The 15256-nt window shown below is 41.4% G+C and overlaps 1 protein-coding gene across 8 annotated transcripts in view; it reads left to right on the forward strand.

Annotated features, from left to right (window-relative positions):
- PRDM5 (PR/SET domain 5) overlaps positions 1-15256 on the forward strand; it is a 181940-nt gene that overhangs the window by 41721 nt on the left and 124963 nt on the right. For all 8 annotated transcript variants that reach the window (XM_060186090.1, XM_060186091.1, XM_060186089.1 and 5 more), the window contains one exon: positions 9180-9302. In XM_060186090.1, coding sequence (XP_060042073.1) covers positions 9180-9302 — 123 coding nt within the window. The remainder of the gene's footprint in view (positions 1-9179; positions 9303-15256) is intronic.

Here is a 15256-nt window from a genome sequence, read left to right on the forward strand (position 1 = left end):
AGTACCCATAGCACTGAAGGTTCCCTCAGTGCCACAGTGCTCTTGTGTGTGCTTGGGGATTTCAACCTGGGTCACAGGCATGGGTGCCCTACCAGCTGAGCTAGTTCACTAATCTCTGAAGCCAAGGTATGTTTTTCTTTTTTTTTCCACCTTCGGTGAACCCTTATATGAGGATAATTTATGTATTTGTGTATTCTTTGAGTTGTATACATTTCTAAGACATAAAGGAAAGGAATACAGTTGAATTGGGCAGAAATCTAGTTTTAATAGTTCTAGGGGGGAAAAATTGATGTACTTGGGGAAAATCTGAAGACACAATTCCACTTCTGCATGTTTGTTTTAATAATAGGAACCAGTTATTTGTATGTGCATGTCTGTTTGTCGAGTATTATTCACAACAGCCAAAATACGGAAACAACCTAATTGTCCCATCAAAGGGTGAATGTACAAAGAAGTCATGGTATGGGAGTCAAGCATTAGTGCAGTGGATTCAGCGCACGTGGTGCAAAAGTAAGGGCCGGCATGAGGATCCCGGTTCGAGCCCCTGGCTCCCCACCTGCAGGGGAGTCACTTCACAGGTAGTGAAGCAGGTTTGCAGGTGTCTTTCTCTCACCCTCTTTGTCTTCCCCATTTCTCTCTGTCCTATCTAACAATAACGACATCAATAACACCCACAATAATAACTACAACAACAATTAAAAAAAGGGCAACAAAGGGGAAAATAAATAAATAAATAAATAAATAAAAAGAAGAAGTCATGGTATTTATACAGTAAAGAAAAAAACGGGTGCGTCAGGTAGTAGCGCAGTGGGTTAAGCGCACGTGGCGTAAGGATCCTGGTTTGAGCCCTGGCTCCCCACCTGCAGGGGGATCTCTTCACAGGCGGTGAAGCAGGTCTGCAGATGTCTGTCTTTCTCTCTCCTCTCAGTCTTCCCCTCCTCTCTCCATTTCTCTCTGTCCTATCCAACAATGATGACATCAATAACAACAACAACTACAACAACAATAAAAAACAAGGGCAACAAAAGGGGAAATAAATAAATATTTTAAAAAAAGAAAGAATGGAAGGAAGGAAGGAAGGAAAGAAAAAAAGGAATCTTGCAATTTGTAGCAACCTGGGTGGACTTTGAGGAGATTATGCTAAGTGAAATAAACCAGATGGGGAACAACAGATACTGTGTGAAACCACTCTTGTGTGGGAGGGAAAGCATCAAAGCCAACTAAAGAACAAGACAAAACAAAAGACCAACCCTTACATTCCCACAACAGAATAGTAGTTGTCAGAAAGGCAGGGGGCAAGAGGGTGAGTGGGAAGGTTAGAGGAGTTGTTCTGATGATGGTTGCTGGCAGCCAGAGCTCTGGTGTGTGGTGTGGAGGTGGTGTGTGGAGATACAGAGAGTGATAAATAAATCAGCATTGCCTCAATTAAATGAGAGAGACCAGGTCAGCTTGGTGAGGAGAAAGAACTCACTCAAAGTGATACTAACCAGATCTTGGATAACACCTGCCTTTTGATTCCTCATGTACCATTTTTGCTATTCCTGGCTGCTTTTTTTTCTTTCTTTTTCCACCTGAGGCTCTTTTTAGCTTGTAAAACTATGCTAAATGCTAAACACTTGTAGTGGAAAGAAAAAAAGGAAAAGAAAAAAAAGAACACCTTGTTTTTCTTATCAGTCCTTTAAAGTTATTTAACTTTGTGTGTATTATGTTCTGGATTCTTATAAGAAAGGGAGAGATCTATAAGTAATTTTTTGTGTATCTTTTTGATTTTCTTCTTGAAGGGGGAAGAATCCATAAGTCAGGGTTTTTAGAATGGTAGGAGTGGGGAGGTATAGGCAGATATGCTATAGTGTGTGTGTGTGTGTGTGTGTGTGTGTGTGTGTGTGTGTGTGTTAAAGTGAACAGGAATTTTAGGATCCTTTTTTTAAAAAAAATCTACAGAAAGAAACTCTTTGCTTAGAAACTATGAATCACTTCATTTTCCTAGTGATGATTTTTGCTGATTTCTGGAAGTCTGTCTCTCTCTGGTTTTAAGTCTGACAATAGCGAGCTATCAGAATTGATTGCCTGGGCCCAGTTTTTTTCTTTTGTTGTTTGTTTGCTTTTGGAGTGTGTGTGTGTGTGTGTCTTTGAAGTGATTCTGAGGTCTGGTTAATTAAACACTGAAGGCAAGGCATATGGCCTTACTTTACTTAAAAACAGTTGGAGAAAGAATGTCTGTAACTTAAATACAAAAAAATGACGATGTTTTGTACTGTAAAGACAGCCATACTCTCACTCTTTGTGCACAAATTGATCTTTGAAAAGCTTTGATGAAAGGTAGAAAAGGAAATTATTTTCTTTAACAAATAAATCACAATGTACATGGTGACTTCTCATTAAGGACACTCTTGCTATTTTTTTTAACTGACTACATTTCACTACCATTAAATTTTACCATAAATTAAATTAAATCTAGCCTGTTATATTTTTGCTGCATCTGGGGACAGAGTCTGCCTGATCAGCTTTGCCTTGGGGACCCTGGGGACTGCTATGTAGTGAGTGAAAACATTTTCAGACATTTAAAATGACTGACAGAAAAATAATAGAACAACACTCAACCACCCCAATAATAAATTTCTCTGTTGAAAGTTGACCCAGTTTAGCCAAGGAAACATTTAATAAGAAAGACAGCAGGAGTCAGGCTTGTAGCGCAGCAGGTTAAGCGCAAGTGGCGCAAAGCACAAGGACCGGCATAAGGATCCCTGTTCGAGCCCTGGCTCCCTACCTGCAGGGGAGTCGCTTCACAAGTGGTGAAGCAGGTCTGCAGGTGTCTGTCTTTCTCTCCCCCCTCTGTCTTCCCCTCCTCTCTCCATTTCTCTCTGTCCTATCCAACAACAATAACAACAATAATAACTACAACAATAAAACAACAAGGGCAACAAAAGGGAATAAAGAAATAAATATTTTTTAAAAAAGAAAGACAGCTTTGCATTGATACTTATTTCATTTTTTTTTTCTTTCACTTCCATCTCAATTTTCTCTTACTGAGTGGAATATTGTTATTTTCTCTATCCTCTACTGGGTAGGAAAACAGAATTAACTGACTTCTATCTAATGCTGATCATTTAACAATCTGTAAAAACAAGGTGGGGGTTTGTAGAGAAATCATGGTAGCACATTTTCTTGGATACTTGGGTACTTGAAGAGTGATATAGAAAGAATTTACCAAAAACAGAACCTGCTAAGTCCTTGTACAGTGATGGCTTTCATTAAACGTTAAGTGGAAAAGTTACAGATATAGGAATGCTATACTGAAGCGTGAAGGTCTTCATTATCATATGAGAATTTCTTTCCCTTCCCTACTTTAGCTGACTTTCTAGTATGTAACTGGCTTCGGGTGTCAGTGCAAATCAGAATTTAGAACTGAGATGGATTTTACTGCAGGATGAGAGAGCCTCAGCGTTGTTTCAGACTTCAGGTTTAAGGAAGCTTATCCTCTGCAGGACAGTAACTTCATTTCTGTGACAATTTAAATGAAAGAAGTTTTTAGGAGCCTAGTTTTGACAGGTAAAAATATAATTTGGTTTCATAGAGCAGTTAAATACTAGAGCATGATATAACAGATTTTTTTTAATCTTCTTTTTTTTTTGCTTCCAGGGTTATCTTTGGGGCTGGGTGCCTGTATTACAAACCCATTGCTTCTGGTAGCCATTTTTTCCCATTTTATTGGATAGGATAGAGGGAAATTGAGTACGAAGGGAAGATAGAGAGGGGAAGAGAAAGATAGACACCTGCAGACCTGCTTCACTACTTGTGAAACTAGTGCCCTGCAGGTGGTGAGCTGAGGGCTGGAACCAGGATCCTTGGGTGGGTCCTTGCACTTCATACTATGTGCGCTTGATCCAGTGCTCCACCACCTGGCCCCCCATCTTTCTTATTTTTTAGATTTAAAGATTATTCAATTTATTACCCTTGTGATTAGGATCAATTAACACAGATATATGAAGTCAATAATGTCTACCTTGTTGGAAAGGGGAAGAAAAGATTGAGTTATCTTTGTGTCCTTTCAATATTTCAGTGAGGAGAATTCTGGGGTTAGGGTAGGAAGAGAAACATCATCTGAGCAGCTCATCTGACAGTTTTAGTGGCATGTTGAAGTCTGGGATGGTGGCAAGGCCAGCCTCCTGAAAGCTGGAGAGAACAGGGAACTTGTAAAAACTATAACCTTGGATGTCAAACATTTGAGTAAGAACATTTAGAACAAGACCAGTGACCTAATAACACTGTTAAGGAACAGAAACTATATGTCAATATGAATGAGGAGGTTATGACAGTATACTGCTGCCTGTTGATAATGTTTGAAGTTACTTCTTCTTCTAGCGTTTGCCCTTCTTCAGTAGCCAGTCAACAGCGTCAGGTTGAGCCTGATGTCTGCTTGTTGCTGGCTTTGAAAGTGACTGGGATCCATGTGGATTCAGTCGGCTAGGAAGGATCATCAGTTTCCCCAATAAATGGGTACTCATGGGATGCACCACGAGAAGGTTGATCCAATGCATCCCTTTGAAGTTACTAATAATGATCAATCCACCTGGATGTTTTAAGAATTACAGACATTATGCCAAAAGCATCTTAATGTAAAATTGAATCCTGTGTTTCTCTTAGCCCGGAAGATGGTGAAAGGTGGTGAGAGAGGGAGTTCCAGAGAGTCCATATGTAAGTCCAGTGGACAGGAAAAGAACATTTACAACTAAGTATTGAATAATTGAACATCCTTAGAGACAGAGGGGGCCTGGGGAAAAAAAGCTGAAATACATAAAGAACAAACTGCCTCCAGTAAAATGTGCTTATTATAATAAGGCTCAGAGAATTCTTTGTTAAATGTTTCACGGCTTTGAAGAAATAACTCCAAATGAAGCACATGTGATGTATATATTGTACTTAACACTGGGCTGCAGATGTGGGATCCAGAAGTGCAATGAAATGGTTTCTCTAAGTAGTGCTCTTCTCTCAACTTGGGCTCTTCCAGGGGTACACTCATTGCTGTTTCAGTGGGGGGAAAAGAAAAGTGGCTTTGACAAGAGAGCTCACCTGCATTGTGCACCTGCTCTGTCATATGTAGGAGCCAGGTTTAATCCTGCACCCTGCTGCCCTGGACGAAGCTTTGTGCTGTGGTTTCTCCCCCACCAGCTCTGCCTCTTTTTTCAGTATTTGTTTTATTTATTTGGGATGGATAGAAAAATTGAGAAGGAGGAGGAAGGAATAGATAACAGAGAGAAACTGAGCGGACTCACTTGTGAAGCTTCCCCTCCCACCCCCATCCCCAGGTGAGGAAAAGAAGGTATGAACCTGGGTCCTTGAGCACTGTGAATGTGTGCCTTCAACCAGGTGTGCCACAGAAACAGAATATCTCTGTTTCTTCTTCTTCTTCTTCTTCTTCTTCTTCTTCTTCTTCTTCTTCTTCTTCTTCTTCCTCTTCCTCTTCCTCTTCCTTTTCCCCTTCTTCCCCTTCTCCTTCCTTTCTCCTTCTTCTTCTCCTTCTCTTTCTCCTTAACCTCCTCCTCCTCCTCCTCCTCCTCCTCCTCCTCCTCCTCCTCCCCCCCCCCTCCTTTTTGCCTCCAGAGTTATCTCTGGGGCTTGGTGTCTGCACTATGAATCCATTGCTCTTGGAGGCTATTTTTTTCTCTTTAGTTGCCCTTGTTGTTTATCATTGTTTGTCATTGTTGTTGGATAAGACAGAGAGAAATGGAGAGGGGATGGAAGACAGGGAGAGAAAGAGAGACACCTACAGATCTGCTTCACCACTTGTGAAGCGACTCTCCTGCAGGTGGGGAGCTAGGGGGCTGGAACCGGGATCCTTAAGCCAGTCCTTGTGCCTGGCTCCATGTGCACTTAACCCACTTAACCTGCTGCACTACTGCCCAACCCCTCATCTTTTTTGAAAATTAAAAAAAAAATTATTAATTTATTGGGTAGAGAAACCCAGAAATTGAGAGGACGGGGAGATAGAGAAGAGGAGAGACAAAGACACCTGTAACTGCTTCATCACTCACAAAGCTTTCCCTCTGCGGGGGGGGGGGGGGGGGGGCGGGGCTCAGGGCTGGAAACCGGGTTCTCGTGCATTGTAACGTGCACTCAACCAGATGCATCAATACCCTTCCCCTCTGTTTCTTCTCTGTCTAGAAAAGTTAGCCCAGAGTAGTGAAACCCCCAGTGATGAATGAATCTCTCATCTTTATCTCTGTGTGGTTTGTATGAATTTTAACAGTGGTAGCAGATTTTAAATTTTGACCCTGACACAAAAAAAGTTTTTTCTTTCTTTTTTTTTTTTTTTTTTTTAATTTGCTACCAGAGTTACAGCTGAAATTTGGTGTCTGCCTGACTAATCCACTGCTCCCCATGGCCATTTTTTTTCTTATTATTATTATTATTTTTTTTCATTTGATAGCACACAGAGAAATTTAGAGGGAAGGGGTGGATAGAGAGGGAGAAAGAGAAACACCTGCAAATTTGCTTCACTACTTGCTCTTTTAGCTTCCCTCTTGCAGGTGGGGAGTCAGGGGTTCGGTTCGAACTGGGATACTTACATGGGTCCTTGCACTTCCTATTATGTGTGCTCACCCCCTGTGATGCCCTTTTTATTATCTTTAATAGAGAGAGACAGAAAAAGACACCTGCAGACCTGCTTCACTACTTGTGAAGTGTCCCCCTTGTAGGTGGGGTGCCCAAACCCAGATCTTTCTTATCTTACTAAAATCTTTTTTTAAAAAAATGTACATATGGTTGGCGTATATCATCATATTAGTTTTTAGGGTACGACATGATGATGCAACATTTGTATTGACTGTAAGGTGACCACAGTAAACTTGGTTCACATCTGTCAGTATGTGTAGTTGCAAAAACTTTCTTGTGATGAGAACTTTTTATTTATATTGGTTATGTGTGTATTTATTTATTTATTTTTAAAATTTCTTTCTTGGGGAATTAATGTTTTACATTCAACGGTAAATACAATAGTTTGTACATGCATAACATTTCTCAGTCTTCCATATAACGTGATGAGAACTTTTAACATCTATTCCTAAAGTACTTTTCCTATATGCACCACAGTATTATTGACTATAGTCACATGCCCTATCTATTTCATAGCTGGACATTTGTGTCTTTGAGGTCCTTTTACCCATTTTGTCCACCTGCCCCCACTTCTGGCAAATCACCTGTTCACTCTATGTTTCTAGGAACATGTTTTTTTTTAAAGACTTCACATGTATGTGTGATCATATTACATTTATTTTTGTCTGTCAGACTTATTTCACTTAGCATCATGCCCTCAGAATCCATCCATATTCCCATAAATGATGTCACCTTGGCTTCTCTTTATGACTGAGTAATAATAATATATAATATGACATTTATTATTAGTACTAATAATAGTATGACATTTTCTTTATGCTTCTCTGTTCTAAAGTGCTATGTTTTTCTGTCTTCACTGAAAAATCCTCATTTTCTTAGGTAGTACCTGTGTGTGCTAGGAATTCGGCATATATTGCATATAATTGTTGATTGGATGAATAACTGTCAAATGTATCATGTAGATAATATATACATGCATGCATATATTATTAGGCTGCTTGTATGTTTCCTTCTTAAAAATATCTTAATATTTTTTAAACTTTATTTAATTCTATAGGACAGAGAGAAATTGAGAGGGAGGGTTGATAGAGAAGGAGAGAGAGACACAGAGAGACATCTGCAGCAATGCTTCACCACATGTGAAGCTTTCCCCCTGCAGGCTTAAACCCAGGTCTTTACAATGCAGTGTGTGTGCTTAACCAGATGTGCCAAGTAAGTGTCCAGTAGCCTACCATGCAGGGGTTTTGAGGAAGCTGGGCTTAAAGCAACCTGGATTCTGGAGTAGCTAGTGGGCCAACCTGCGCCAGCAAGCGTTTAGCCCATCTTGCCAGGAGGAGGGCTCACGACGTAAAAATAAAACCAGAGAGCCGGGGGTCGGGCGGTGGCGCAGTGGGTTAAGCGCATGTGGCGCAAAGCGCAGGGACCGGCGTAAGGATCCCGGTTCGAGCCCCCGGCTCCCCACCTGCAGGGGAGTCGCTTCACAGGCGGTGAAGCAGGTCTGCAGGTGTCTATCTTTCTCTCCCCTTCTCTGTCTTCCCCTCCTCTCTCCATTTCTCTCTGTCCTATCCAACAACGAATTGCGTCAACAAGGGCAATAATAATAACCACAACGAAGCTACACAAGGGCAACAAAAGGGGGAAAAAAAATGGCCTCCAGGAGCGGTGGATTCATGGTGCAGGCACCGAGCCCAGCAATAACCCTGGAGGAGGAAAAAAAAAAAAAAAAAACCAGAGAGCCCACCGTCCGTCTCATCCACTAGTTTAAATCACCCAGTAAATGTGCACTTGTTGTCCAGTGGATGTCAGATTCCATTGGCCATATGAGCAAGTCCTCCGATAGGTCCCTCAACTGGTAGAGAGAAATCGATGTGCTTACTTCTGCTCAACCACTCTCAGCTGGAAGCCAAGCAGGGCTACCCTCTTCTAGAAAAACAAAAACAAAAAACAATAAATAAAATGAAGGAATGGGTGGTGAACATGGACACCCCTTGTGCAATTGCATTTGCACCACTTCTATGAAAACACACCTACTGAGAACAAATCTGACAAGCAAAGCGCTATCAGTACAGGAAGTTTCTAAGAGCCAATTATGCATCTTGAGAGTCATCACTTCTGCCAAGTGAAACAATGGGTTGGAATAGTGCTTGTGCTTCAGGAGAAGAATGCACGTTAATCCAGCACCTATTCAACACCTGCCAATAAGAAAGGCATATGAAAAGAGATCCCTGGGAGTCGGGCAGTAGTGCAGCCAGTTAAGTGCAGGTGGTGCAAAGTGCAAGGATCAGCATAAGGATCCTGGTTCGAGCCCCACGCTCCCCACCTGCAGGGGAGTCACTTCATAGGCGGTGAAGCAGGGCTGCATGTGTCTATCTCTCTCTCCCCCTCTCTGTCTTCCCCTCCTCTCTCCATTTCTCTCTGTCCTATCCAACAACAATAAAACAACAAGGACAACAAAAGGGAATATATATATGTAAAAGAAAAGAAAACAGATCCCTGCCCTCCTCTGGATAGTTCAGTCAGGTTGGTCCTGACTTCAAGCTGAAACTCAGAGGCCTTTTATGTTGCAGGTCCGTGGACGTAAGGGTGAAGTTCTCTACATTTTGGATGCTACCAACCCACGACACTCGAACTGGCTCCGCTTTGTCCATGAGGCACCATCTCAGGAGCAGAAGAACTTGGCCGCCATTCAAGTGAGCTTATTTCCTTTCTGTTCACTGTGTGCACTATAAGTGTGTGTGTGTGTGTGTGTGTGTGTGTGTGTGTGTGTGTGTTGGGGTGGGTGGGTGGGTGTGAGCTAATTTATAACTATTCTCCCTATTTGAAAGGTATTTCCCAGTGTCCTGCTTCAAATAACAGGAACAGACTCATAAAAGCAAAGCAAGCTCATCTCGTCAGCATGTGCAGGCGAGGACAAGCCTTGCCGTAAATTGACACCAGATCCTTTGCTTTATGAGAATTCTTGAGGGGCTGAATTACATGTGCTGATATTGTCTTTGGCAGCTCTTGCTCTAAAGTATGTCTCATTCCTCCAATAAGTATTTAATCGATCCTTTCTCTCTTTCTTTCTTTCCTTTCTTTTTTTCTTTTGGATGGCTTATTTGACTTGTGGTACTATCTTCTTTCTTTAAATATTTTCTAAATATGTATTTATTTCCTTTTGTTGCCCTTGTTGTTTTATTGTTGTAATTATTATTGTTGTCGTTGTTGTTGGATAGGACAGAGAAATGGAGAGAGAGGGGGAAGACAGAGAGAAGGAGAGAAAGATAGACACCTGTAGAGGTGCTTCACTACTTGTGAAGCAACTCCCCTGCAGATGGGGAGCTGGGCGCTCGAACCGGGATCCTTATACTGGTCCTTGCACTTTGCGCCACCTGAGCTTAACTTCTATGTTCTTAACATCTTCTATGTTGTTTGAGAAAGGCTCTGAGGAGAAAGTGTACTTAGATGTTTCCCTATAACTAGACTTTGAGTGTCTTGAGAGTGGTATATTCGGGTTACCTAGAGAAAAAGAGAAACAGGGCTTATCTGTTTACCATCTGTCTGTCTCTATGCTTATCTCTTCATAGGGCAAGAATGATAATGACAAGAGAGGAGCAGAGAGATTTATTGCAAGGAATTGATGGGGCCAGATGGTGCCACACCTGGTTAAGAGCACACACATCACATTGCGCAAGAACCCAGGTTCAAGCCCCTGGTCCCCACCTGTAAGGGAATAGCTTCACAAGTGGTGAAGCAGGACTGCAGGTGTCTCCCTGTCTCTCTTTCCCTCTCTACCTCCTCTACCCAGCTTTCGTATTCTTTATCCCTCTGGGATTATGGACCCTGGGTCATTATTTGGTGCAGAAGGTGGAAGGTCTGGCTTCTGTAGTTGCTTCCCCGCTGAACATGGCCTCTCTCTTTCCCTAGTGAGATGTGACTCTGGGGAAATGGAGCTCCAGGACACATTGGTAGGATCGCCTGTATAGGGAAGTGTGGCTGGCATCACAGTAGCATCTGGAACCTGGTGACTGAAAAAAGAGTTAACATATAAAGCCAAACAAATAGTTGAATAATTGTGAACCTAAAGGCTGGAATATTGCAGATGAAGATTTTGGGTCTCTGTTTTGAAGATAACTAGTAAGCCTATTTTAGTTATATTCCATAGGGCCCATGGTTATACTAATTTTTTTTTGTTTGTTTTGTTTTCTGAGCCTGACATCTGATATGCTGGTGGACCCAAGTTATTGTCTGGGGAGATGATGTCATGGCTGATAAAGGGCTAGAAAGCTGGATCAGGGAAGAGAGTAGCTCCCAAATATGGAAAAGGTGTATAAAATTGTTGACTGTAAACCCCATCATTTTGACCTGATCTGGGGCCCATATTCAGCCCAGGAGCCTGTGTAACCTCTGCATCCCTGTAGGTCTGAGCTTGCATTCTGTGGTCATGAGTAGGAATGTTCTAGCCTGCCTCAATTTCAGGACTCATCTTCCTCAGGTGGTAGATAGAGTATGTTGTCCAGCCTCCCTTTGGAGGATGGAACATTCTCCCCCTACTTTAAATGTTAATCTTCTGCACTTGCGTACACAGAAACATAGGATATAATGTTCACACAGTTACACAGGTACACTTGTGACCCAGCCAGCTTGACACTTAAGAGTAACCATCCCAGATGGAAGCCAAGGCTTTTCGATTCTTCCCACTGTGTTCTGATGCAGACATGCACATCACAGCTGACAGATACAGACCAACATAAGCCTAAGTGATCCCACTAGGAAATAAAGGCAAGAAGAGTAAAATATTGTTCAGCCAGAATTTTAGAGGTGCTCTATTATTAAAACCCATCGATCTGATGTTTGAAAGAATAAAGAAACATTATCACTTTGGGGAACTAACTGACTGATCACACAAGAATTTCCAGCTCCTGGATCTAAAATGGCAGAAGGAAAGATAAATGTGTACTTAGCAGAAGCTGAAAAGAAAGGAAAGGAAAGGAAAAGGCGTTGACTACGTGCACTGTTGTAGAAGCTCCGTGTTCATCATGTCATTTCATCTTAAAAGCTTGGAGAGTGGGATGACTTGTGGAGAGTTATGCTGACTTCATCCAGTTCTGAGTGTAAAACCAATAGTGGCAGGAAGGAAAATGCATGTTCTGTTTTAAAGTAACCAGAAAACACAGTCATCTAGAATATTTCCATTTTCTGATGCTACTAGCTAGCCAAAAAAAGAAAAAAAATTTATTACAAATAAGGATTATATAACCAGCCTGATGACTGTCTCTTTCTGTATGGGTAAATGACACCTGATTCTTACCAGAGGGATGGACTGGGGTAGAAAATGGGATGTTATGGCTGCCTGAGATATGTGAGCCACTTTGTACATTATTCATCCCAAGCACTGACCCAACCACAATTTAAAACTTAACCCTGGGGCTGGGTGGTGTCGCACTTGGTTGAGTGTACACCTGAAGACACAGGTTCAAGCCCCCAGTCCCCACCTGCAGGGGGAAAGCTTCACAAGTGGCGAAGCAATGCTGCAGGTATCTCTCTGTGTCTCTCCCTCTCAATATCCCTCTTCCTCTCAATTTCTGGCTGTCTCTATCCTATAAATAAATAAAGATAATTAAAAAAAAAACCCCTTTTTATTAATGTGTAGACTGTATTTTTAAAAAGTATTATTATTATTATCATTATTGCTTTCCTGAGGTTAAACTGATTTCCCCAAATATTTAGTTATGCCATAGTTTAAATTTGGAGATTCAGTTTAGATATTTCTTTTTTTTAAAAAAAATATTTTTATAATCTTTATGTATTGGGTAGAGACAGCCAGAAATCAAGAGTTTAGGGGGAGGTAGGAAGAGAGAAAGAGAGACACCTGCAGCTCTGCCTTACCACTTGTGAAGCTTTTCCCCTACAGATGGGGACCTGGGGCTCCTACCTGGGTCCTTGTACATTGTACCATGTGTACTGAACCAAGTGCACCACCTCCCAGCTCCAAATTATCATCTCTTGATTCATCCTTTTTTTAATTAAAGAATTTATTTATTCATGAGAAAGATAGGGAGAGAGAGAGAGAGAGAGAGAGAGTATCAGAGATCACTCTGGTACATGTGCTGCCAGGGATTGAACTTAAGACCTCATGGTTGAGAATCCAATGCTTTATCCAGTGTGCCACATCCTGGACCACTCATCCTCTTTTTTAAACTAGACCACTGCTCAGCTCTGACTCTTGGCGGTGCTGGGGATTGAACTCTGGGACCTCAGAGCCTCAGGCTTGAGAGCCTTTTGTAGAACCCACTATGCTGTCTCCCCAACATTCTGTTTAGATGTTTCTTTTTTTTTTAAATTAAAAAATTAATTTATTTCATTTTTTCCTTTTTTATTGGGGAATTAATGTTTTACATTCAACAGTAAGTACAATAGTTTGTACATGCATAACATTCCTCAGTTTCCCATATAACAATACAACCCCCACTAGGTCCTCTGAATCCTTCTTGGGCCTGTATTCTCCCTACCCACCCACCCCAGAGTCTTTTACTTTGGTGCGATATGCCAATTCCATTTCAGGTTCTACTTCTGTTTTCTTTTTTTGATCTTGTTTTTCAACTTCTGCCTGAGAGTGAGATCATCCCATATTCATCCTTCTGTTTCTGACTTATTTCACTTAACACGAATTTTTCAAGGTCCATCCAAGATCGGCTGAAAATGGTGAAGTCACCTTTTTTTTTACAGCTGAGTAGTATTCCATTGTGTATATATACCACAACTTGCTCAGCCACTTATCTGTTGTTGGACACCTGGGTTGCTTCCAGGTTTTGGCTATTACAAATTTTGCTGCCAAGAACATATGTGTACACTGATCTTTTTGGATGGGAGTGTTGGGTTCCTTAGGATATATCCCCAGGAGAGGAATTGCAGGATCATAGGGTAGGTCCATTTCTATCCTTCTGAGAATTCTCCAGACTGTTCTCCACAGAGGTTGGACCAATTTACATTCCCACCAGCAGTGTAGGAGGGTTCCTTTGACCCCATACCCTGTTGTTAAAATTCGTAAGCTCTAGCCGGCCGGGCTAGCTTCACGGGCGGGTAACAGAGACGCGGAGACAGCGGCTGGGCAGGGAAGCTGTATTTCTTTATTCAGGAACAACGATTCATTAACTAAGACAAACTAATCACCAAACAGAACTCTGCTGTCTCTTTGCTGTGGCGCAAGCACTCTCTCTTACTCTGGAACTCAGGAACTCTGCCACTCTGGAACTCTGAAACTCTTCAACTGTGGAACTCTCTCTTACTCTGTAACTCTGCAACTCTGGAACTCTCGAACTCAGGAACCCTCTCTCGGGGTTCCTTGGGGCGGGGCCAAGCGGGCCAGTGAAATTAACTGGACTGATCTAATTCTCTTGGCGGGGGAGAACTAGAACCCAATGTAAAGCATACAACAACACCCTCTCCAGCATTTGCTGCTGTTACCTTTTCTGATGTATGACATTCTCACAGGAGTGAAGTGGTATCTCATTGTTGTCTTTATTTGCATTTCTCTGACAATCAAAGACTTGGAGCATTTTTTTCATGTGTTTCTCAGCCTTTTGGATCTCTTCTGTGGTGAATATTCTGTCCCTGTCCTCCCCCTATTTCTGGATGGGGCTATTTGTTGTCTTGTTGTTGAGTTTGGCAAGCTCTTTATATGTTGGTTATTAAACTCTTGTCTGATGTATGGCATGTAAAGATTTTCTCCCATTCTGTGAGGGGTCTCTTGGTTTGGGTAGTGGTTTCTTTTGCTGTGAAGAAGCTTTTTAATTTGATGTAGTCCCATAGGTTTATACTTGCCTTAGTCTTCTTTGTAACTGGATTAGTTTCATTGAAGATGTCTTTAAAATTTATGCGGAAAAGAGTTCTGCCAATATTTTCTTCTAAGTATCTGATAGTTTGTGGTCTAACATCCAAGTCCTTGATCCACTTGGAATTTACTTTTGTATTTGGTGAAATACAGTGGTTCAGTTTCATTCTTCTGCATGTTTCAACCCATTGTTTCCAACACCATTTGTTGAAGAGACTCTGCTTTCCCCATTTAATAGTCTGGGCCCCTTTGTCAAAGATTAGATGTCCATAGGTGTAGGGGCTCATAGATGTTTCTTTATAAATATTACTAATATCAAAATTGTGTATAGGACTATGAAATTGACCTCAGGTGAACCCAGTCTTTATTACTGTGTTTTAGAAGCTACTGCCCTTTGTAAGATTCTTTTTTTTTACCTATGTGTAAGACATTGTTTTTGTTTTCTTCAAATTCCTTTCCTTTGGAGGTAGTTTTTTCCTATTGCTTTGTTTTCAAGCTTCTGTTGCTCTAACTCCATTTGCCCAAACTATCAATAAGTGGGTTGTGTTTTTTATTTTTTCCCTCAGGTAATCCTTGTTTAAGAACTCCCATTGGTTGTACATTTTGCTCATACTGACTCGTTTAACCAAGGGGACATATGTGAGTGTGTATCTCAATGTTTTACCATCACACTTGTTATTCCTTTATGCTTCTCACTGTTTATTCCATCCAGTTGTAACCAATTACACTCTCTATTTTATTTTATTTGTGATTAATATTGGGTTACAAGGTTATAGTATTACGCAGTATAGTTCCACACTGCACATACAGCAAAGTTCTGTGTCCCCTGTC

This window comes from Erinaceus europaeus, chromosome 2 (assembly GCF_950295315.1).
Source record: "Erinaceus europaeus chromosome 2, mEriEur2.1, whole genome shotgun sequence".
NCBI classification, from domain to species: domain Eukaryota; kingdom Metazoa; phylum Chordata; class Mammalia; order Eulipotyphla; family Erinaceidae; genus Erinaceus; species Erinaceus europaeus.